Source organism: Eriocheir sinensis, chromosome 4 (genome assembly GCF_024679095.1).
Source record: "Eriocheir sinensis breed Jianghai 21 chromosome 4, ASM2467909v1, whole genome shotgun sequence".
Taxonomy (NCBI): Eukaryota; Metazoa; Arthropoda; class Malacostraca; order Decapoda; family Varunidae; genus Eriocheir; species Eriocheir sinensis.
Genome location: NC_066512.1, coordinates 18,716,195 through 18,741,217, shown reverse-complemented (window position 1 = coordinate 18,741,217; position 25,023 = coordinate 18,716,195). Strand labels below are relative to the sequence as shown.

The 25,023-nt window shown below is 47.2% G+C and overlaps 1 protein-coding gene across 3 annotated transcripts in view; it reads left to right on the top strand.

Moving 5' to 3' along the window:
- The window catches only part of LOC127009372 (acetylcholine receptor subunit alpha-like), a 93,005-nt gene that overhangs the window by 62,900 nt on the left and 5,082 nt on the right, over window positions 1–25,023 (top strand). For 2 of the 3 annotated variants that reach the window (XM_050882413.1, XM_050882395.1), the window contains exons 5-8: window positions 10,713–10,881; window positions 13,980–14,116; window positions 18,255–18,401; window positions 24,259–24,294. In XM_050882413.1, coding sequence (XP_050738370.1) covers window positions 10,713–10,881; window positions 13,980–14,116; window positions 18,255–18,401; window positions 24,259–24,294 — 489 coding nt within the window. The remainder of the gene's footprint in view (window positions 1–10,712; window positions 10,882–13,979; window positions 14,117–18,254; window positions 18,402–24,258; window positions 24,295–25,023) is intronic. The other variant, XM_050882405.1, reaches the window with a different exon arrangement.

The window sequence follows — 25,023 nt, the reverse complement described above, 5'->3', positions numbered from 1 at the left end:
CATCATTTTAATACTGAACATCTATATCTGATTATGAAAAACATTATGGGTGTAGCGTGTGGTGGTGTTGTGTATGTGTGTGTGTGTGTATGTGTGGGGGGGGGGGGGGGGAATAGCGTCACCCAACACGAAATTTCAGTCGCATAACACTATCGTCCTCGAGGCGAAGGCGAATGTTCAAGTCGGGTGGCGGGGTCCTGTGTGGCGCCTTTCACATGCCTTTGTCAGTCTTTCATGTAGAAGAGAATATTGTTGATGGTGAAAACACCACTGTGGAGCATCGGGTTGTGTCCTCACGCTCACAGAGCACCCCGCCCACTCACACCTGGGCTCTTGCGGTCATGCAAGTATCGATGTCTGGAGTTTCCCCGCCGTGCACGTCTCAGTGATCTCGAAAGGCGGCGTTGGGTGCTGCCCCAGGACGCTCCTCCGCGGTGCTGCTATTGGGGTGCCACCTGCAAATTGTTTGATTGCAACGGTGCTGCTCGATCGATGAGGAAATGGGGCAGCGGCGGCGACACGGCGCGCGAGCCATCAACCATAAGATGAAAATAGCGATGATTGTTGGAGGAAAGGAAAAAAACAAGGCAGCTCTCGGCTGTCACGTTTAATTACCCGGCCTTTGTCTTCCGTCTCGGGGAGGCGCAGATACCGTCTTGGGAAGGGTCGCGTGACGCGCCGGGGCGAGAGGAGCAAAAAAATTCCAAAATATTTGTGCCCGACAGTATTATTTCAGCGTGTTCCTCCTCCTTGTCAGCGTCGCGCCGCGTGTCTTGTACTGTGACAAGAGTACCTTATCGCTGATGTCTGGCGTTCGAGTTACTGCGAAAATTTTGATTTTTGCAAGTTGGAAGCAGGAGCCATTGCGTCGTAAGGGAGGGGAGAGAAGGGGTGCACAGACGTGATGGGTGTGACATCGCGGCTCTTGAGGGCCCTATAGGCCGTGGGTGTGCAAGGCGCCGCTGCCGCCTCGCGTAGGTCACCGAGCAAGAGGAACCTTAAAATGCGCCTCCTTTCCTTGTCAGTACTCATTTCTCTTGCGGAAAAATCTGTTTCCTAACTGCGCACACGAGAAAAAACGAGTTCTTTCGTCGTTTATTAGACCGTAAAGTACCAATTTTATACCATATTGAGGTTGAATAACAAACCTCAAAGGAGTGAACTAATACAAAGACTAATATGATGTAGAGTTCCAGGTCCCTAGGAAGCGAGAGCATGTTGAAATGTTATTGTGAGAAGCTTTGCCGACGATCACAGCAACAGAGGAGGAGCGTTACGACCCTCAGGCACAGATGGAGAAGGTTCTCAAGGGTCCGTGAGGGGGGAAAAAATAATTATGAGACAAACAACTTTTTAATGCACCCCTTTTAACAATGCGTGTGTATAGGCCTCCTCGACGCAGAGGCGGTACTCAGGGACAAAAGAGAGAGAGAGAGAGAGAATCAGTAACGTCCAGTTATATTTAAACAATGTTACTGTAAAACCAGAACATAACTGTATAGAAATTTAATGTGGCAGCGGTAGCTAATGTAAAAAAGGAGAAAGAAGCCAAAGGGAAGGTGACCCGTGTCGGAAACGTTTGCAGGAAGCAGTACAAACATAAAATAAAACCTTTCTTTCATGGTTGTTTGGAAGGTAAAGGAAAACAATCAGCAACCGCCGAGACACAAGGCGAGGCGCACGCAACAGCGGCCCCGTGTAGGAAGAGTCCGAACCTAAGCAGCTTACCCCGCAGGACGCCTGAGGACAACCGAGGACGTGATCTCACCGGGAGGATCAACAAGGACGCGCAGCAGGACATTCAGGTTCCGGTGCAGCAGGAGGGAGCTGTCATAGCGGAGGGCTGAGGGTTTGTTAAGGCTGGAGGCTTTGAGACAGTATCATGTAGGGAGCTTTTGTATGGCCTCTGTCGACACTTCTTGGCTTCTCTCATGCGTTTGATATAAGAAGAGCTCAGGGATGGAGTTGAACTGAAGAACAAATGCATAATGCTCGGATGGAAGCCTCCACTACCATGCCGCAAGTAACCCTTAACGCTATTACCCTAAAACCATTTCAACAATATGTGAACAATTTGAACGATGTGCTGGCCCCTCAGGGCACCCATGGGGCGGAGAGGCCGTCACTGCCTCGTCTGTCTCGGCCGCCAGAGCTGAAAAAAGCTGCGCTTTCACCGAATTAGTCCTTGAAAATGATGAGAAAAGTTTGCCGCTTGAGCTGAAGTAGCGTGAAAATATAGTTTAACGAAAGAGCTGAATGGCGTAAGATGTTATATTTCATAATAAACGTTTCTTGGCATTTTACGCGGCGAATACGGCCATGTGGGGAAGAAAAGAGTAAGGAAAGTTAAAATGAACAATTAAATCTTGGGAGGTTAATGTGGAGGGTAGAAGCCGAGTTTTTCTCTCTCTCTCTCTCTCTCTCTCTCTCTCTCTCTCTCTCTCTCTCTCTCTCTCTCTCTCTCTCTCTCTCTCTCTCTCACACACACACACACACACACACACACACACACACACAACAAACACACACGACAGCTTTGGTGTGCACCTGAGCACGAGGAGGGTCGGGAAAAAGAGCAGAGGTTGGTGCCGGCAGCCTCAGGCGCCCGAGACAGTGAGAAAAAGGTTTAGAGACTGTGCTTCACTAAGAGGACGTTAGATTTAAAATCACGAATGTTGCAGGAATTAAGAGGAGGAAAAGTTGTGAGAAGGTTCCTGGGCAGCTCCGCGCCGTCACCTTGAGGCGAGGCGGACCGGAGGATATTAGCGGCCTTCTTCCTTCTTGCCGGGGACGGCGCACCAAACTTTTTATTAAGCTTTGCGGCTCAGAGATGTCGCAGTGTTCACTGCTTGCATTTTCGTGGTGGCAGGAGGCTGTGCTGTAGAGAAATGCGGATGTACTCGTACAGCATATTGAGGTAGTCACGAAAAATAATATTCCGACTAGGACATCCAGTGGCCTCCCTCTCCCCTCCAGCTGGCAGACGCACGCGACAGGTGTCTTGTGTCAGCCACCTGCGCCTTGCCTTACAACTTAACCAAAGGTGGCTCATTAGCATCAGCTTGGCACGAGGTAATGTAATCAGGATGATCCACCAGGCAGGAAGCTGCCACAGCACGCTCACCTTGTAGACGCGCACGAACACACGAACACTCGAGAGATTAACACCAACTTATACTTGTGCTTGTCGTAGGAAAATGGCAGGGTGACTGGTGGGGGTGAGCGGGGGGCAGAGGAAGGTAGGTGGGAAGGGTGAAGTACCAGCTGCCGACAAGGAAAAAGAAAACTTGGAAAAAAGAAAATCCTGACGACGGTGCCTCCCTCATTTCTTCCCTTGAACCGCCGCCCCCCGCGCCGTGAAGCCGCGTCTGGCCGCCAAAGTTTTCCCGCTTAACCGGAAGGCTAACTTGGTTTACCTGCAGGAGCGGCGGAGGGCGGCGCGGCAGGAGTTTCTGGGAAGCAAGGGCAAGGACGAGGCGTAGGAGGGTGTGGGAGGTCGACCAATAATAATAATAATAGTGATAATAATGATAATAATAATAATAGTGATGAGTAGTAGTAGTAGAAGTAGTAGTAGTAATAGTAGTAGTAGTAGAAGTAGTAGTAGTAGTAGTTATAGCAAGAATAATGGTAATAATAACAGGAATAGGAATAGTAATAATATTGATAAAAGATAACAACAACAACAGTGTACAGCGGCCTCGTTTCTCCGGTTCGTTGATGTGTGGGGACAGGAAGAAGACGAGGCGTGTGTTCGTGATGCTGAAGTAATTTACGGGACTTGGAGAGAGAAATGCGATGAAGTTTGGAGGATGTGTGAGATGCTGCTGCTGCCTCTCACCCGCCCTCTCTGCTGCCCCGGCTCGCGTTTCTTCTTCCTCTTCACCCTCGTTTCCTTCTTCCTCTCCCTTCTCCTCTTCCCCATCGTCATCGTCATTATCATCATTATTTTCCTCACCATCATACTCAAATCCAGTTTCTTCAGCTTCTTCCACGTATTCTCAAATATATATTCCTTCGAAACACACACACACACACACACACACACACACACACACACACACACACACACACACACACACACACACTCACACAGTGAGACTCTCTCTCTCTCTCTCTTTCTTTCTTTCTTTCTTTCTTTTATTTAAACATAGGCACATGTATAATATTTGCATACCCAAAGGTGCACTGTCGTGTGCTGCCTATTCAAAGGGCAGAATAAAATCTATATAAAAAAATAACTACATAAACTATAAAATAAATATATATATATATACTATAAAAAAATATAAAAAAATAAAACATACAATACAGAATATATGTGAGCGCACTGCACACTACACTCGTGTCACTGCTCCACCACGAGTGTCAGTGGGGTGGGGAGTGAGCCCCTCCAGTGGTGGGCCGACAGTTTTATTTTTTGGGTGTTCATCTCCCGGATGTTTGGTATACAGGCCGTGAACATGTTCCACATCCGGCAGACTCTTCCCGAAAAGGTGCGCTGGTGCTGGCTGGTACGGGAACACGGCACCTCCACTGCGTCACCACGGGATAGCATCGTTCTCGTGTCCCACGTGGTGACTCTCGGAGGTTGGCGTAAGCCCACCCTCTAACCCTCTCTCTCTCTCTCTCTCTCTCTCTCTCTCTCTCTCTCTCTCTCTCTCTCTCTCTCCAAAACACCGGGAAACAGTAACGTTGAACATTTGTGCGTGCGAGTAAACATTGCAAAAGTCAACTTAAATATATCTGTCACCTACAGACCTCCCGGGCAATCACTCGATGACGACCTTGAAATGTACAGCGTCTTAAGGCAGTCACTTAATAACAGCGATTCACTGATATTAGGAGACTTTAACCTCCCCCATATCGACTGGGCGACACTGTCAGGTACAGAAGGCGAGTCACATAGAATGATCGAATTTCTAGAAGAAAATTATCTAAGCCAAATGGTTTCTGAGCCAACTCGACAAAATAATATACTCGACCTTGTTATAACGACCCAAGATAACCTAATCAGTAGTGTCACGGTAGGAGAACACCTCGGTTCTTGCGATCATAAATTAGTGCGCGTCGACATTAAAGCTCAATCATCAGTGACTGAAAATAAAGTAAAGGTGCCCAATTTCAAAAGAGCTAACTTCGTAGAAATCCGACAAAATCTAACAGAAATACAACTGTCAGATGACGGCAACGTAGAGGAAGCCTGGCTAAGCCTTAAAATCACTTACTCACTCAGCAGAACACATTCGTCCCCTTGTGCGAGAAGCGAATTAACACTAATAAAAGCCCACCGTGGTTTAATAGCGAAATTAAACAATCAGTCAATGAGAGAAAATTGTTTTACAGGTTAAAGAAAGAACAAGGCACGCCCGAAAACATTAGACTTTATAATGATGCCAGGCGACGAGTAAAAAGACTAGTAGGTCAGGCAAAGCGTAGATACGAAGAAAATATTGCAGCCAACTGTAAAAATAATCCGAAATCTTTCTTCAGTTACATAAACAACAGAAAGGCGATCAAAAGTGGTATTGGACCTTTAACAAACAGCGACGGTGCACTAGTGACTGACAGCCAACACATTGCAAACCTCTTAAACAATTACTTTTCCTCGGTGTTTAATACTAACAGTCTTCCTCTCGCTACCACCAACACCAGTACTATTGTAAATCTCGAGCATGCATTGCCTAATTTTGAAATAACAACCGATGAAGTCCTTAAAGCTCTCCATTCACTTAAAACAAATAAAAGTCCTGGACCTGACAAAGTATATCCAACTCTGCTGAAAGAAACAAAGAGCGAAATACTCTCCTCCCTCACAACCGTATTCAATATGTCCTTGCGACAAGGCATCGTCCCTTCAGATTGGAAAAAGGCTAACGTGACACCGATTTTCAAGAAAGGAGACAAAAAGTACCAGGTAATTACAGGCCCATTAGTCTAACTTCGGTTGTAGGTAAGCTACTTGAGGCATAATTAGAGACAAAATTGTGAATTACCTTGAAAGCCACTCATTGATTGGGGACTCACAACATGGCTTCCGAAACAAAAGATCCTGCCTATCAAACCTATTAACCTTTTATAACGACCTCTTCACTGTTTATGACGTAACCAAATCACTGGACGTAGTCTATCTTGATTTCAGAAAGCGTTTGATAAAGTCCCGCATCATAAATTACTTTACAAATTAAAGCAAATAGGTATTGACGGTCAAGTAAACCAATGGATCGCGAATTGGTTGAGCAACAGACAACAAAGAGTAGTGATTGACGGATTTAACTCAGAGTGGGCGCCTGTCACTAGTGGCGTCCCTCAGGGCTCGGTCCTTGGCCCAGTGCTCTTCATTATTTACATCAACGACGTGGATGTTGGACTCAATAACCGCATTAGTAAATTTGCAGACGACACAAAGATTGGCAACTCGGTTCTCACTGACGAAGACAGGCAAAGCCTCCAAGAGGATTTGCACAAAATTTCAACTTGGTCGGATAGATGGGAGATGCCCTTTAACGTAGACAAGTGCCAGGTCCTTCAAGTTGGAACGAGGAATAAGAAGTTCGAATACGAAATGCGCGGCGTTAAACTCAAAAGCGTTCAATGCGTCAAAGACTTGGGGGTCAAAATCGCGTCAAACCTCAAATTCTCACAGCAATGCATCGATGCAGCAAATAAAGCGAACAGAATGTTGGGCTTCATTAAAAGAAACTTTGTATTCAAGAATAAAGATGTAATACTCCTGCTCTACAACAGTTTAGTCAGACCCCACTTGGAATATGTGGTACAGTTTGGTCTCCCCACCATGCAAAGGATATTGCTAAATTAGAAGGTGTTCAGCGTCGGGCAACGAAAATGATCCCTTCCTTGCGCAACAAATCCTACGAAGAAAGGCTTTCTACCCTTAACATGTTCTCTCTTGAGAAACGTCGCCTCCGAGGAAAACTGATCGAATGTTTTAAAATACTTAATGGTTTCACGAATGTAGACAGATCAACATTGTTTATGATCGATGACACTTTGCGCACGAGGAACAATGGCGTAAAACTCAGATGTAGACAAGTAAATTCAGACTGCACCAAATTTTTCTTCACCAACGTTGTAGTGAGAATGGAATAAGCTTCCACCGTCAGTGGTCCAGTGTAACACGATTGACTCCTTCAAAATAAGCTCGACCGTCACTTCCTTCAACTTAATATCAACTAGAGTAGAAATGCAACGTTTTGGAGTCTTCTGATTAATGTAAAATCACTTAGGTTTAAGGACAGACCACCAAGTCTGGACCATGGGGTCTGTGGGGTCTGATTTTCTATGTAAATCTATGTCTCTCTCTCTCTCTCTCTCTCTCTCTCTCTCTCTCTCTCTCTCTCTCTCTCTCTCTCTCTCTCTCTCTCTCTCTCTCTCTCTCTCTCTCTCTCTCTCTCTCTCTCTCTCTCTCTCTCTCTCTCTCTCTCTCTCTCTCTCTCTCTCTCTCTCTCTCTCTCTCTCTCTCTCTCTCTCTCTCTCTCTCTCTCTCTCTCTCTCTCTCTCTCTCTCTCTCTCTCTCTCTCTCTCTCGTCGGCAATAGATAGATAGATAGATAGATAGATAGATTGAGTGAATTATAGAAAGAGAAAAAAAGTGTATTTCTTTTGTTCTAATTCGGACAATGAACCTCACGCTAGAAGTATCCAATCATCGCTCCTTGTCTCCTGTCTTTATTTTTCACGCCTAGTCGTCCTCATTCACGTTTTTCACCAACCTAAATACACCCCAAAAAACGTCTTAATGTCCCCAAATTCACCACCCTTACCTCCCCCAAGACCACGTACCACCACCCACTCTTCACCATACAACCTCACGTGCTTACCGACCCAGCTCTCCCAGCCCATCACCACCCAGGCTCTCTCCCTCTCTCACTATTTTAATCCCTTCCTCCCTTTTCTTCATGGTCCTCATCTTCCCGGCCCTCAACTAAACTTCCCCTCTCCCCTTCTCTATCAGGCCGGAATACTTCTTTCTCTGCTCCTCTCCACCCCCTCCTCTCCACGCGACTCAACTCTCTCTCTCTAACCCTCAGTTTATACAAGTGTCCCGAAACTGAAAACCAACGAGAATATACCTGGTGTGCTTCTGGAAATGGAAAAGTCCTCGAAGCACTCTCGTCTCTGCGTTGCGAGGAAGGCACGGCGCAGATTAGCCATTTGGGAAGAGAGTGTTTGTGCAATGTTTTTATGTGTCTACATTGTTGATATTTTTGGAGAGAGAGAGAGAGAGAGAGTGAGAGTGAGAGTGAGAGTGAGAGAGAGAGAAGGGGGCCAGGGGGGAGGAGGGTCAGGCCTAGGTGAGGGAGGAGGAGTCAGTAATCACGCGTCCGGTGCGCCAGGTGCCAATTGTCTCACCTTTCCAATCTTCCTCCTCGTTTCTTCTTCACCCCTCCGGCAACAATTTGTGTGTGCGTGTGTGTGTGCGTGTGAGGGGGAGGGTTGTGATGTGGCGTGACCTAGTGTGATGGGACTTGATCTGGTGTGGAAGGATGTGGCATTGTGTTGCGTTGTGGTATAATATGGTGTAGTGTGGTTTGGTGTGGGGGGGTGTGGTATGATATGGTGTGGTAGGGTGAGGTGTGGTATGATGTGGTGTGCTGGTGATGGTTTGGGTATATGGTATGCTGGAGTGGGGTTTAGTTTGATATGGTGTGCTGTGGTGTGCTAGGATTTGATATAATATGGTGTGTTGTGGTGTGCTCTGGTGTCATATGGTGTAGTGTGGAGCTAAGCAGCGTGACGTGATGTGATGTGGCGTAGAGCACTGTGGCATGACGTGGGGGTGACGCCTTGCCTGGACACACAACGCAATACTAATACGGACAGTAGAGGTATACCTTGAAAACTTTCCTCTCCCCTCGCCCTCCCCCTCCCGGCCTTCACCCCGCGGCCGCAGGAGGAGCAGCAGTTTCCTCGGCATTCAGCGAAGTTTGTTGCACATTGCCGGCGGTTTATGGGAGTTCGGCGCCGCTCGCAGACCAGTTTTGAGGCACACAGTCGTCGGTTTATCTCGGGCGGGGGCGGAGGGTGGCGGAGGGGCATTTGGGGGTCGGGATGAACGCGTCCACACACCTCGCGGCTGCCTCGGGTCTCTTGGGCCTTTTTATCTGTCATTCCTATTCGGTCTGTGTTGTACGTTCGATGTCGCTGAGGGTGGGTGGGTCAGGATCACGCGGGTCTTGAACTCGTCTGATGTGGGATGTGTCGGAAGGTCAAGGAGAAAGAGGGATGAGGATAGGGCGGGGGTGGAGGAGAGAAGATGATGGGACGGGGATGGCGGGGGGAGGGGTGAGAATGGGACGGGGATGGCGAGGGAGAATGAGGATGGGACGGGGATGGCGGGGGGAGGGGGGAGGATGGGACGAGGATGGCGGGGGAAGGCGGAAGGATGGGACGGGGATGGTACAGGGGGATGAGGATGGGACGGGGATGGCGGGGGGAGGGGGGAAAATGGAACGGGGCTGGTTGGGAGTGTGAGGGGGATTCGAGGGAGCTTCTTTTTTCTTTACAGTAGAGCTCGTGAACGCCTCCTCCCTTCCTCCCTTTCTCTGCTTCAATGTCTTAAGGGCCAATAACACCAGGGCGAGTAAGGTCTAGGCCGTCACAGACCCCCAACAACAACATCAAAATAACAAAAACAACAACTTCAGGGCCCGAGGGAAGCAAAAACACTTCACCAATTATTAGGAACACAGATTTTCGTCATTTTTTTTCATGGCTCTACTAATATTTGTTGGTTTATATATTCATTCGTTTGTTTATTTTTATTTACTGGTCAGCTTTATTATTCGGCGTAACACGAGTCATGGCGGAAATTCTCCAGCGGTGTGAGTTATTGCTCTTATAGTGGAGGTGTTTTATGGTATGCAAAATATGTCCATCCGTGCGTCCCTCCCTCCCTAACTCACCCCATCCATCCATCCATCAATCCATCCTTGCAGCCTCTCCCTTTATGTTTCGCCACCAACTCGTTCCCTCGCCTTCCAACCTCTCACCTGCTTTTCCTAACTACTCCTTACCTTCCACATTAAACCCAAACTCCGTCCTTCACTTTCCTCACCTCTATACTTGTCTCTCTTCTCATCTTTTCATCTCACCTGGTTTGTACTTTCCTTGTGACCCTTCCATCAATGCGCCTCTCACCTACTTTACTCTCTACCTTCCACATTAAACCCAAACTCCGTCCTTCACTTTCCTCACCTCTCTATTTGTCTCTCTTCTCGCCTCTTCATCTCACCTGGTTTGTCCTTTCCTTGCGACCCCTCCAGCAATGCACCTCCCGCCCGCTCACCTCCTCCATGTTAAACCTCATTCTCCTTGGCCAGAGTCTGATGCACTGCCCACTCAGCGTTCCCTTCCCCTCGCCGCCGTTTACCTTCCCACTTCACTCCCATGATACTCACACTCCCCTCACTCTCAAGCCCTCTCAGTCAGCCCCTTCCCCGCAAGTCCACGCCCATATCTCCCACTCGCCTTCGGAATTTACTTGGAGTCACCCGTCAGCCACCAACGCCCCTCACATCCATCCCCTTTTCACACCCACACCACCTACTTGTATTTACTTGAACTCACCCGTCAGCCACCAACGCCCCTCTCACCCAACGCCTTTCCACACCCACACCACATACTTGTATTTACTTGTACTCACCGTCAGCCGCCAACGCCCCTCTCACCCAATGCCTTTTCCCCCCACAGGCACGAGAAGTTCTACACGTGTTGTGACGAGCCTTACCTGGACATCACCTTCAACATCACCATGAGGAGGAAGACGCTCTTCTACACCGTCAACCTCATCATCCCCTGCATGGGCATCTCCTTCCTCACCGTCCTCACCTTCTACCTGCCGTCAGACTCAGGCGAGAAGGTGAGTTAAGGGATTGGCCGAAGGAGGAGTGTTGGTCTCTCTGTGTTGCCAGCCAGGAGGACTATTCAGTTTGTTTGTGTTCGTTTTGGTTTTGTATTTTTTTTCTTGGTCTGTGCTCTCCTTCTTCTTTCTTTCTTTTTTATCTTTTTCTTCTTCTTCTAACTCTTTCTTTCTTTTTCTTTCTCTCTCTCTCTCTCTCTCTCTCTCTCTCTCTCTCTCTCTCTCTCTCTCTCTCTCTCTCTCTCTCTCTCTCTCTCTCTCTCTCTCTCTCTCTCTCTCTCTCTCTCTCTCTCTCTCTCTCTCTCTCTCTCTCTCTCTCTCTCTCTCTCTCTCTCTCTCTCTCTCTCTCTCTCTCTCTCTCTCTCTCTCTCTCTCTCTCTCTCTCTCTCTCTCTCTCTATATATATATATATATATATATATATATATATATATATATAGATATATATATATATATATATATATATATATATATATATATATATATATATATATATATATATATATATATATATATATATATATATATATATATATATATATATATATATATATATATATATATATATATATATATATATATATATATATATTCTATATATATATATATATATATATATATATATATATATATATATATATATATATATATATAGATATATATATATATATCTTCTTTCCCCCCCCCAGCAGAGACTCCACCATTGTCTCCACACCTTTGCCCTCAACACTCCTCGTCGGGCCGCCTCCTCGAAGCCCCTCTCAGCAGTGCCAACCAAGCGTCGCAGGAACACGAATCCCTCTGCAACTTATCTCCCGATCCGCGCCACGTCAGCTTAATGCAAAACAATGGAATCTCTTCTTCTTCATTGTTCAGAACCGTCAAGAAAGATGTTGGGGTTGGTAACGCGTCAGAAAATGCAGATTCTTTTCTACAAATCGATATCACGGCTCTTAAAAAGTTGTGTACCTATATGTTTATTTTGTGTTAAGCATAATAGGCGAGTGGAAAGTTAGTTGCAAAGTAAATTCGTTGGATGTGGCCCATTTGAATATTTTTAGGGACATTTGATAAGCGACAGAGGGGAGAACGTTGAGGCTGACTGTGAATGGCAGGAAGGGAACGGGAGGGAACAGAGGGGAAGGGCAACGAGGGGAAATGTGATACCTCCTAGTTACAGATCCCTATCCCTCTTCTTAATCCCCTCACACACACACACACACACACACACACACACACACACACACACACACACACACACACACCTTCCTTCACCTCTCACGCCCCCTTCCCAGCATTGCACTCCAGTCCCTGCCCTCTCCATAATCCCCTCCCCTCCCCCTTCTATCACCTTCGCTCACGACCCCTTCCCAGCATTGCACTCCAGTCCCTGCCCTCTCCATAATCCCCTCCCCTCCCCCTTCTATCACCTTCGCTCACGCCCCCTTCCCAGCATTGCACTCCAGTCCCTGCCCTCCATAATCCCTCCCTCCCCTTCTATCACCTTCGCTCACGCCCCTTCCCAGCATTGCACTCCAGTCCCTGCCCTCTCCATAATCCCCTCCCCTCCCCCGTCTGGCACCTTCGCTCACGCCCCCTTCCCAGCAGTGCACTCCAGTCCCTGCCCTCTCCATAATCCCCTCCCCTCCCCCTTCTATCACCTTCTCTCACGCCCCCTTCCCAGCATTGTACTCCAAGTCCCTTCTGTCTCCCAAACTAATCCCCTCCCACACCTCTTCCTTTTCTTCCTCTCACGCCCTTTCCCAGCATTGTACACAAGTCCCTGCCCTCTCCCAAACTAATCCTCTCCCACACCCCTTCCTCTCACTTCTTCTCACGCCCCCTTCCCAGCATTGTACTCCAAGTCCTTCACCCCTCTGTCCCCTCCGATGGTCAGTGAGTCCCTCCCTCCTCTCGCCTTGTGTTATGTGTCTCAAGCCTGGAGATTAACGGAACAAGTAGAGAAACTTTGTCATAAAATGGAACGTATTGCGAAGGATTTTAAAAGAACGATATAGTGGACGGTAAAATAGGGTGGATGAAATTTGAGTTCTAAAATGTTGTCCGAAAGGATATTGTTTAGTTATCGTTTTACTTTTACGCTGCAGACGAATTATGGCCACAACTTTAAAAATAAAAAATAGCCCCTCCTATGAAACCTTAAATGTAATAGATCAATTCATAGATAGATGGCTAGATAAAGGTATAGATAGATAGTTAGACAAATATATAGACTAATCGATTGATAGAGCTACATAGATACATACATATTTATCTTAGACGATGGGAGCAGTGTAAACTATCAAGATCTTAGCATCCATTAAAGTGAAAACATGGAAGGGCTACGAAACCCGGCGAAGGAGGGCCGAGCTGAGGCGGACGGGGACGAGAGCTGGCACAGGGAGCAGCAGACACCATGGAGACCCGCATTTGGGAGGATGTGTAAAAAAAATAAGAAAAGGAAAAGTAGGTCGAGGGGACGAAATCGATTCCATCTCCGTGAAGAGTCGCGTGATAAACCAAGTGTGCTCCGCCTCCGCGCCCGAGAAAAGACCTCTGGTGGACCTAATTAAAGTTTTCTAATAAAACTGATCACGTAAGAGCCGAGTTTGGGATGCCACTTGGTAGTTATCGCGAACAAAAACGAAAAACGTTGCCACTGGTGCTGAATCGAAATGTTCACCTCGTCAAGGCCTTTTGTTTCATTCAACTGTGTGAGTGCATGTATGTATGTATGTATGTATGTATGTATGTGTGGAGAGAGAGAGAGAGAGAGAGAGAGAGAGAGAGAGAGAGAGAGAGAGAGAGTTTTAAGAAAGAAGTTTTGTTGTTCATTCATAATTTAACACAACACATGATATTTAGGCTGATAATATGATGGCATTTTCCACAAACATTACATTTCGTAGAGAGGGTGTGTGTGTGTGTGTGTGTGTGTGTGTGTGTGTGTGTGTGTGTGTGTGTGTGTGTGTACAGAAGCACCAGCCGCCCCACGAGCCGCAGGAGCCTCACATGTGGGTCACTGTGCCCGGGGATCCAGGGCCAGCCCCCCCCCCCCCCCCCCCTCCGCAGCCCCTCACACCTGTCCTCTCCCGCAGGTAACTCTGAGCATCTCCATCCTCATCTCTCTCCACGTGTTCTTCCTGCTGGTGGTGGAAATCATCCCGCCCACCTCCCTCGTGGTGCCTCTGCTCGGCAAGTACCTCATATTCGCCATGATCCTCGTCTCAATCAGGTGAGCCGCAGTGGGGCCTTGGGGGGGGGGGGGGGGCCACAGAGAGGTGGTTGTTGGAGAGGGAAGGGAAGGTCTCTGTGTAAAGTATTCATCTCATTGCTCTTGGCTGTACACTTCGCATTGCTGCCACTTACTCAGCCGCTGCTAAATGTGTATTTGCCTATTCATTTTTATCATCCCCGTAAAAGCAGCAAAAGCTTAATTAATATTTGTTCATAAAACAAGAGAAAAATATTTTTAAATAATTGTGGAGGCCCAGTGTGCTCCTCGGGCGGTATTACGTTAACTTTATTGTAAAAGTGATGAACATTGACCCACATACATCGTAATTGGAATTCGGGACTATACAATTTGTTTGCTGTTCGTTTTTTCGTTCCCGAAAATATATTATCATAAGGTTTGGCATTCAGGTATTTCAGGTTTTGGCGAGCCTTGAAAATCTGGCATGAAAAAAATACACTTTTGTGCTGATGGAAGGATACGAGAGCCGGTTTTCACATCTGATAACACCAAAACAATACTGCGTTTTATAATTTTACTGAAAACATTATATATTTGTCGCCTGACGCTGGAAATACTCCGTCTGGGCCGTCGGGAAACCGTCGTTCAATACAGCTTGTAGTAAACCCGGCACGTGTTCCTTTGTGCGGATAAAGAAAATAATACAAGATGGACTGAATATTACCAAGCGCAGCAACATCAGAAGCAGCAGCAACAGCAAGAACAACAGCAAAATCTTCATCACCATCATCTTCGTCATCATCATCATCATTAGTAGTATCATCACCTCTACCACCGCCATCAACATCACCACCATCACCACCACCGCCGCCATCAGCAAAGAACCACCGAAAAAAAAAACTCCTAATAGATTCAAGATCAATAAACATTAATTATATTTTTTAGTTCTTTCAGCCGCAGGGATCGGCTTTGTGTAAATCACGAGCAGATTATTGTGGGAGCCGTTTGTGCTGCCTTATTACTATTATTTTTTTCGTTGTAAACCTGAAGTAACGAAAATATTATAGAGCATTTTTTTTCCTCAAGTTATAATGTGTGTATTCAAATCAGACGCTAAATTAAGCCTAACTATTTAACGTCAGTGTAACGATTCATGCTGGCAACTGAAAGAAAATGAAATATGATGATTAATACGATGAGGAGGAGGAGGAGGAGGAAGAGGAAGACGATGATGATGGTGAAGATGATGGTGATAATGATTGTGGTGACAGCATATGTAGTGTTAAACGTGTGTAACGAACATTCATTTAACGGAAAACGGGGTGATCGTCAAGCTTTTTATCTCTTGTATTCTTATGTATTTAGTTGCTTTTAAAGACGTTTGTTGAGTTAGTTTGCTCCTTTATCGTCAGGCGTCCTATTTGTCTTGTTGGGGACGTAGAAGTATGAGGAAGGGCACACTAACCCCCAAATTTACACTAATGGCATGGGGAGGGTTGCTTTGGGTTTGCTCTTGTCCTTAATAATGGTGCTGGAGTGGGGTGAAGGAGGGGAATGGTGGCACTAGCTTCCCCAGGGTCCTCTCATTACCCCCCACCTTCCCCAGCGATCCCCATGCTCAGCGGGGAGGCTTTGTCCGTGCACTTTGGCAGCTTAATCTTGTTCACTGATCAGCCGAGATTTTAGCCGCCGAGTCGCCAAGGATGGACGAACCTAACCCAATCATGAGCCTCACAAAGCTTCTCCTCCCCATCCTCCTCCTCCTCCTCCTCCTCCCCTGTCGCCCCGAGGTGGATGCAGTGATGGAAGGGGCAAATGGGAGATGAGGAAAGTTAAGAAAATTGGAACCAGTCGCCTGCCTGACCCTTCCTCTCACATGTGGGTCGTGTTTGATGTTCTCTGTGGTGGTCATTGTGCGCTCTCTCTCTCTCTCTCTCTCTCTCTCTCTCTCTCTCTCTCTCTCTCTCTCTCTCTCTCTCTCTCTCTCTCTCTCTCTCTCTCTCTCTCTCTCTCTCTCTCTCTCTCTCTCTCTCTCTCTCTCTCTCTCTCTCTCTCTCTCTCTCTCTCTCTCTCTCTCTCTCTCTCTCTCTCTCTCTCTCTCTCTCTCTCTCTCTCTCTCTCTCTCTCTCTCTCTCTCTCTCTCTCTCTCTCTCTCTCTCTCTCTCTCTCTCTCTCTCTCTCTCTCTCTCTCTCTCTCTCTCTCTCTCTCTCTCTCTCTCTCTCTCTCTCTCTCTCTCTCTCTCTCTCTCTCTCTCTCTCTCTCTCTCTCTCTCTCTCTCTCTCTCTCTCTCTCTCTCTCTCTCTCTCTCTCTCTCTCTCTCTCTCTCTCTCTCTCTCTCTCTCTCTCTCTCTCTCTCTCTCTCTCTCTCTCTCTCTCTCTCTCTCTCTCTCTCTCTCTCTCTCTCTCTCTCTCTCTCTCTCTCTCTCTCTCTCTCTCTCTCTCTCTCTCTCTCTCTCTCTCTCTCTCTCTCTCTCTCTCTCTCTCTCTCTCTCTCTCTCTCTCTCTCTCTCTCTCTCTCTCTCTCTCTCTCTCTCTCTCTCCCCTGCCTTGCTTCCGGGTTAGCAGTGTGCTGTTCCATAAATATCCATTAGAGAGTAAGGCTCCCTCTCAGCCACCCTCCAAGGACTGAGCCTCTTCCGCTATCCTCCCCGCTCCTCCACCTCCTTCCACCACCATCTCCCACCCTCTACCCTCTCTTTTCCTAGCATCTGCATACGAACCCGCCACCACCATCACCACCACCACTATCACCATCACCCCCAGCTCTTCGAATCTCCTCCAGCACCCGTTTTTCTTGCCCTTGTCTGTGTCGTCACCTCGTTCTGAAGGTGAAAATGGTATTCCCGCACGCCAATACTTGCCGAGACGTGTGATGAAGTCTATTGAGCTGCATTGTTGGGCGAGACGCGGAAAACCTACAGCAGGGGATGGAAGGGCAGCGGTTGTGGTTGCGGGGAGACATCAAGGTGTTGGGTGGGTGAGGGTGCGGGGGCGTGTGTGTGTGTGTGTGTGTGTATGTGTGTGTGTGTGTGTGTGTGAGCCTCTGTTGCGGTGGAATTGAGCGACAGTTTCGATATGCACGTGGGCGTGAGACGAGCCTGGAGGGTGGCGTTGTGTGCTTGTTCATTGTATACATAGAAATGAAGATTGATTTTGGAGATACAGGAGGAGGAGGAGGAGGAGGAGGAGGAGGTGGTTGTGTTAGCAGTGTTGGTGGTGGTTTTGGGAATTTACCGTCCGTGAAGCTGTTGTATATTGAGAGAGAGAGAGAGAGAGAGAGAGAGAGAATGAAGAACAACAGTGAGTGCGTGCGTGCTTGCTTATTGTGTGTGTGGGCGTATTCGAGTGTTTCTCAACCATCTGGAAGAGTTGTGGGTTGTCATGCGCCGATCCCACCGTTTTATTGTAGTAAGGAATGTAACGTCCCCGCCATGAAAGTCATTTACGTCCTCTCGTGATATTTATGGAGCCATTTGTTCACCGGCAACGTTGACTCGTCGTTGGAGACGTTAACGAGCCTACTATACTTTCCCTCGGCTTTGTTTTAGCTTCGTTACTTCAAATATTTACCAAGGCTTGTTACTGCTTTCGCGAGGACGGGACACGTTTGATGACGACCAGCAGTTTTAAGTTTCTCATTTGCTTCGTAATTATCAGACCGTATCTTTTTTTTCTTTTTTTTTTACAGCAAAGGAAACAGCTCAAGGCCCCAAAAAAAAAAGAAGACAATGAAAAAAAGCCTGCTAATCACTGCTTCTATATAAAAGAGTAAAGAGGAGTGGTGGAGTGGTATACCTAAGCTTAAATATCGCATCTACAGTTAGTATTTCTTAGGGCAAAGGGGATAGGCCAAAAAATCACGATACTCTCAAAAAGAATACAGAAGACTCCTAAAGAAAAAGGTTGATCTAATTGCACCATGTACTCACTTGCTTCATGATTATCAATCTGTCCATCTAAGCTTAAGTATTGCATCTATAGCCAGTATTTCTTAAGGTAAAGGGAATAGGAAGAAAAAAAAACGCTGCTCCCAACAAGAATACAGAAGATCCAAAAAATACAGTGATCTAATTTAGTCCCAGTAAGATAGTCATTGTTGCTGTTTGTTTTTCTTATGCCGGATACACACTCACAAACTTTCTTCTCTCTCAACCCCCGCCCCGTCCCGTCCCGCAGTATATGTGTGACGGTTCTGGTGCTCAACGTTCACTTCCGGTCGCCCCAAACACATAAAATGGCGCCCTGGGTAAGGAGGGTCTTCATCCACATACTGCCGCGCCTCCTCATCATGAAGCGGCCCCAGTACCAGCTCAACAAACACAGGTACGGTCGGGCAGGGCGGAGGGGGAGGGGGACACATCGGGGAGGGCTAATTGTGGGCATTTTTCCAGCAGGATGACAAGTGGTGTTGGTGCCCCGTCTGCTGCATAGGGTGGCGGCCGCTGCAGTGCCCTTGGTGGGGTGATGGTGTTGTGGGTGTGTCTACAGGAGGGTGTGGATGTGAGGAAGGGAGGGTGGCTACTGGCAGAGTGTTAGGGCAGCGTGCAAGGCGGGGAGGTGATGCACAGACGTCGTGGCGAGTGGTGGTGAGTGGGAGTGTATCTGTTGTGGCACTGGCGCTCTGGTGAGGGTTTTCCAGCGTTCTCGAGGTGGATCTCTAAGGGAACGTGTGGGTGTGGCCGGTGGTTGAATGCGTGAGGCAGAGTGAGACAAGACATGGGGACAGGCTGGTGAGGCTTCCTGTAGCAGAGTCGAGACCTCCTGGGCATCACGAGTGGCGGGCCGTAGGGGGCCGTCGTGCCCTCCCCCCGGCGGCACACCCCTGGGCTCTACTCTCCTAGCTGAAGCCTGTGTATGGGGAATTCAGTCTGCGTGTAAAAGTATAATGTTGCCTTTAAATGTATAATTATGTATGTACATATGTAGATCTTCACATGTGTATAAGAGTATATGTGTACATAAACTAGATATACGCATGTATGTGTGTATATAAAATCCTTATAGATATGTTAATGTGTGTATATTTAGACTGATACACATATTTGTGTATACATATTCATTTCATGGTCGCAGTTTTCCTTGATTTATGATAAACAGGATGACTACACAAGTCTGTTCAAAGGGTTGTGAATCTTACTGAGTGAGATGCAATCCGATCTGGTTGATTAAACCCAACATTTTTATAGCTCATTTTGCAGCTCGTGTCGTAATTCACAAAATATAAACACAAGTCTTCTAGTAATGTCGATGGAAGAAGCCAATAATGACAAGAGCATGAGCGACATGGAGGTTACCGGGGTCTTGGTAGCCACAAAATATTGCAAAATAAGCACGATGAGGGGCTTACTTGTTGCGGTCACGTCCCTCCCAGCCACCAGGCCCAGCGGCCGGGGCAAGAGCTCGAAGCCACAGACAATTAACCAAAGAATTTAGTATTTTACCTTTCTCTTTTAACTTGTAAAGCACTAACGAGCGGCTAGTAGCGGGTAATTATAGGGAGCTTACTTCTAACAAGAGACTTGTTGCTGAAGTAATGGGAGAGCCTTACTTTCTCTAATTGCAGTAATAATACTCGCGCCGCTTCGAATCTCCGCTTCCACAGCAGAAAATAGGACGATGCAGCCTGTCCTCTCTCAGTCGTCCTCGTCCTCAGTGTCACGCAATTTCCAGTTCCTGTGCATCAAACAGTCGTCACTTACTTTGGCTCCAAGGCACAAGTTGCTCTTCCTACGCTCGCCTTTGAACAGACTTGACTAAAAGTTAGTAACCTAGGCTAGGCTGGGCCGCTGCCTCCGCTGCTCACGCGAGGCCACACCGCCCCAGGTGGACACTTACTGGAATAAAGGTGTGTGTGTGTGTGTGTGTGTGTGTGTGTGTGTTCGCGCGCACACACACACACACACACACACACACACACACACACACACACACACACACACACACACACACACACACACACACACACACACACCCACACATGAAATCCCTGAATTTCCCAAGTAGTCCGTGGTGGCGTGAGCAGCCGAGGCTGTGGCGCCGTGTAGGCGTGTGTTAGCTGTACTGGTATTACCACACGTAGACTATAGCTCCACCCACGCCCTGTAGCCACATCACCTTTGTCCGCACCGGTGATGCCTGGCCTCTTGTTCATAAATTTTTCTCTTTCCGAAGCTTAAAATCTTTACAATTCTCAAAAAAAATCGCAAAATGTCTTGCATCTATCTGATAGTCGAAAGTTTTTGCAACATTAATTAAGATATTTTACTTATTACAACAGATGGCCGAACACGCCATTTCAAATTCTCGTTCACATCTAATAGATTTTCAAAACTCCTTTTTTAAAAAACAGCCACGGAGTTCTACTCTTCGTTTTAACAAGCCATTCTTCCCTTCCCAACTAAAGCTTCTCCAGACACAGTCCCGCAGGCCGGCGGCGGCGGCGTGTTGCCCGGAGCCCCGCGTCGGCCGAGCACAGCCACACCTCACACTTCCACCGCCACCAGACTGCAACTCTCTTTATTTATGCCACATATGTGTGTGTGTTTGTTGCTAATGGCAGACTCACAACATCAGATTCTTCCGTGCAGATTATTACATTTCTAAATATTGTATTGTGACACTGCTCTCTTTTGTTTTGGGATGAAATTATACTAGTTCCACACCTGGCACTTTGGACCCAATAGTGTGCGCGCGCGCGCGCGCGCACACACACACACACACACACACACACACACACACACACACACACACACACACACACACACACACACACACACACACACACACACACACACACACACACACACACACACACACACACACACACACACACACACACACAGAGCTGGGTAGGTCCATATACAGTACTGGTCATCCCCTAGGAAGAGTGTATCATGACCATATAATTTATGAACAAGGGCAGAGCACAGTGTTTGAGCCTCGCGCTTACCGCTTCCCATCTCTCTCTCCCCCCGCGGCACACCAGCAGTCTGAAAAGGTAAACACACCGCCTCAGCAGCGTGACGTCACGGCAGCGACTAGTCTTGTCCTGGTGGTCGTTGGGATCACTTTTCTCACCCGCTGCTCGCTAGGCCCGCGAGTCGTAAGGGATTGAGGGGCAGGCGTCAGAGCCTATTTAATGCATAACGTCAATGATGTAGCATGGATCTTTTCGCCGTGCTGTGGCATGCCGAGGTTGATCTTTGTTTTCGCTTTCCTTCCTCATCATTCCGTTATGACTCGCGGCGGGTGAGGCGGACGTCCCGTCCGCCTGGTCGTGCCGGCACCACCAGGCAGGCTCGCGGTGCCTGTGGCGCCACTGTGATAAGTAGTCCTGCATGCCTCACCACTCTAATAGATCACTAGACTAACTAATGTAACTATTAGAACATTGGAGCCTTTTTTCTTAACTGTATAAATATATCTATAATGACAAGAACATTAATTTCTGAGGCATGGTAGTACCGCCGGGATGTTGAGCGTCTCGTGGCGGGTCTCATTTGGCACCAGTGGCTCAGGCATTCACGCCCCTGAATTTTGCTCACTCATGATAAGTTGAGAGATATTTGTTCTCCAGTGTGCTGTAAAGGCATGATAGGTTAGTTAAACCCTTAACGTTAAGTGTCATGCAACATACATAATGCTGTCATATAAGTAGGAAAATACTTTTTAAAAACCTGAACCGAGCCGCGGCCACAGTGCAGACGTAGCGCTGCGCGGGAAGGGTCAGACAGTTGGTCACAGCGCCGCGGGGCACACCACGATGCACTTCTCAAAGTGAACATAAGAACATAAGAACATAGGGAGACTGCAAGAGGCCGAATGGCCTACACAAGGCAGCTCTAGATTCCCCCCCACTACTACCTGTCATCCTCGTCCGTGTAGCGTTCTTTAGAAATATTAAAAGTTTTTTCTAGTTTGCTATTTTCAAAGGACATCCATCGATTGACCATCATAACTTGTGAAGCTGCATTGTATATATAATAAATGGTCACTAAGTATGATGTTCAACTATGTCAACCCGCCTCTATGTAGGTCATTTGACGTAATAGCCAGTAGTATATAATGGCACTCGTAGAGTCATGATAGCTTGTGGTATTGTAGAGCAAACAAAAATTAAGCTTTATATTGTCCTTTGCCTGAGCAACCTTAAATCAGATGTCTTAAGTTTTATTCTTTAAACATTATTTTTTCCCTTAATGAGGCCACGCCTCACGGGTGGAGGACAATTATTTGCCCTGAAAACCTGCCAGTCCAATAATGTAACGAGCCTCATATCTCTGGCTCAAGCATAACTAACTACACCACCACTACCTCGGAAGAGATTCGAACTGCTGTCCTTTTGGCTGACAGTCCAACCCTCCGCCACTGAGCTGCCCCGGCCCCTACAAAAGATTAATGTATAAATAACACTTAAGAAATGCCTTGCCATGTGATGCATTTTGCTGTGGCTGCAGTGGCGGCGCGACCCTCCCTGCGCAGCGCTGTGGCGCGGCATAAACTCAGGCAGCCAGCGCCGCCAGAAGGAACCAGTGTCACTAATTAACTGTATCTTTTTCCTTCCTCCTGCCCGCCTTACTCCCTTTACCTCCATAGCGAATTCAAAAGGTAATGGTCCCTTCCTTCTGCAGTACTGGGTGCAGGCAGCAGGCTCGGGGCCGCGGCCAGGTCTCGGCCGGGTGCAGTTCACTGCCCCGTGCTGGGATCTGCGGGCTGCCCTGCTGCCTGCACGCGTTATATTCTCTTTTTTTTTTTTTTTTTTTTTTTAGTTCTTAAAAATCTTATTTTTTTATGTAGCAGGAGTATCTGATTCTTTGATTTGTTAGACAGTATTGCTGGTAATCGATATTTTTGTTGAATTTTATCATACATGTCTCAGGCATCAACATATACGTAGAAAGACTCGTGGAGGTGACCATCATGAGGGAAATGAGGTGACGAGTGTAAGCCCAACACCTCGATGCCTCTCACCACTCCACTACGGGAGCGGAAACGGAGCCGTGTTTGCTCGCAGTGTACCACGCGAGGGACGCAGTGTTTAATGAGCGGCGCTCGATGGAGTCTGCTGATCCCTGCTCAGCACACGTAGCTGTGCCGAGTGTTTGGTTACATAAAGACTTCCCGATCTTTCGTCACTAATGTATGAATACTTGAGGCTTGATTCTGCATAAAACGTAACTAAGCTCCTCTTTATTAATACTTACTAATACGTGTGCCGCTACATTGCAATTTTCAATTAACAGTGTTCTTACGGCCTTATGTTGGTGCTGATCCTGAACGATTTTTTTTTAATTCGTAATTGTTTTTACACTTGAAAAATTCACAAAGTTTGATATATTTACAACACTGGTGCAGGTACGCGTTCTCTGAATGTTTTCCAGTATGTTTTGTTTTAAATGTTGTTGTTTTTGTGTGTGGCCAAACTTTTCTTGGGATTTTCTTTTTTCTGTTTCATATCGTTGAGCCAGCAGTGTTGTGACCTGTGTATTCTTTTTGCCCGGGCCGGCAGCGGCCTCCTCACCGCGGCCAACACTCGCACACGTCCGCCTCAGGCGCCCTTGGCAATACATTTTCTGTTCATGTGTTGGTAACGAGGAGTGAGGAACCCGCTGCCCATTGCCCCTTTTAGGGTGTTATTTTAAGTTTCTCACACTTCTAACCTAAGTGTCTAACTATACAGTAATTTTAAGTAATTCTGGTCATTAACAATTCATGTAGTATATATACATAAATAAATAAATAACTTAACTTTCCCAATAAGTAATAATTTTTGAAATTCAATTTAATGTACACTTTGTAATGTTGAGTAACTTTTCTTTATTTGCATTGATGTCACGTAGCATGAATGTCTTACTTGTACAATGTGCACATCCTGCCGCCGCCGCCACCACAACACTGCCAACACTGCAACACAGCACGACCACCTCCGACAACACAGCCCTTCACATCTACCACATATGAACCAGCAACACACCAACACCATTATCCCTGGAAACACACCACCAGCACATCACCACTACTCTCCTCAATAACCCCAGCCACCACCACCACACCTAATATCATCACGTCCATGAACTTCCACCACCACAACTAACCTCCACCACTAACCCTCACCTCCACCACCACCATCACCACTACTAACCACCACTGTAATAAACTGACGCGGCCCTTCCCCCTTTAGCCTGTTGACACCAGGAGGCAACACCAAGCCTAACAGGTAAGGTTCTCATCCCTTTTGTCTTCCTCTTTGGAGCGTCTCAAGGCATGTATAGGGCTCCCAGGGCACCAGAAGCAAGTCTATCGATCAGAATCTTCTATCAATGGTTACTAGTCCGTCTCGACCTGCATCACACGCCCATGTCACTCCCAAGACCAACAATATACATCAATCAGTGTTCCCAGCCATTCGTCATCCATATTAGTGGTCTCATTGTGCCTCAGAGTCATACCATTCTCACTAGTCATCTCTCTAAGTTGCTGCCATTCACACCATTGGCCTCAGGTATTGACACCGCCTATTCCTGTTCATTGTCTCTGAGTCCATTTAATGCACGCCACAGGTCTCGGCCACCTTCACTTACACCACTGGCTTATCTCATCGCTCATTCCTGCATACAGTGTGTCAGGTGCCTCAGCGGGTATGGTGGTTAGCTCGCGACCGAGGCTGCAAGTTAAAACCTAGCTCGTGGGTTCTCGCTGAGAGAGTTAGGGCCCTCCTGTAACCCTCGCAAAGCTGCATGGTCTTGGCTACTTAGCTCGGAGGATTATTTAGTCATCCACACACCAGTATGATATCGTCTCACCGATGCCATACCCACAAGGGGTCTCAGCATCACTATCATTCTCGCCACATCTCAAATTCACTCTCATTCAAACTCATGATCTTAGCCTTTATACTACTCAAGCCAGTCTTCAGTGTCACGGAACCTTTCATAAAAGCGTCTCC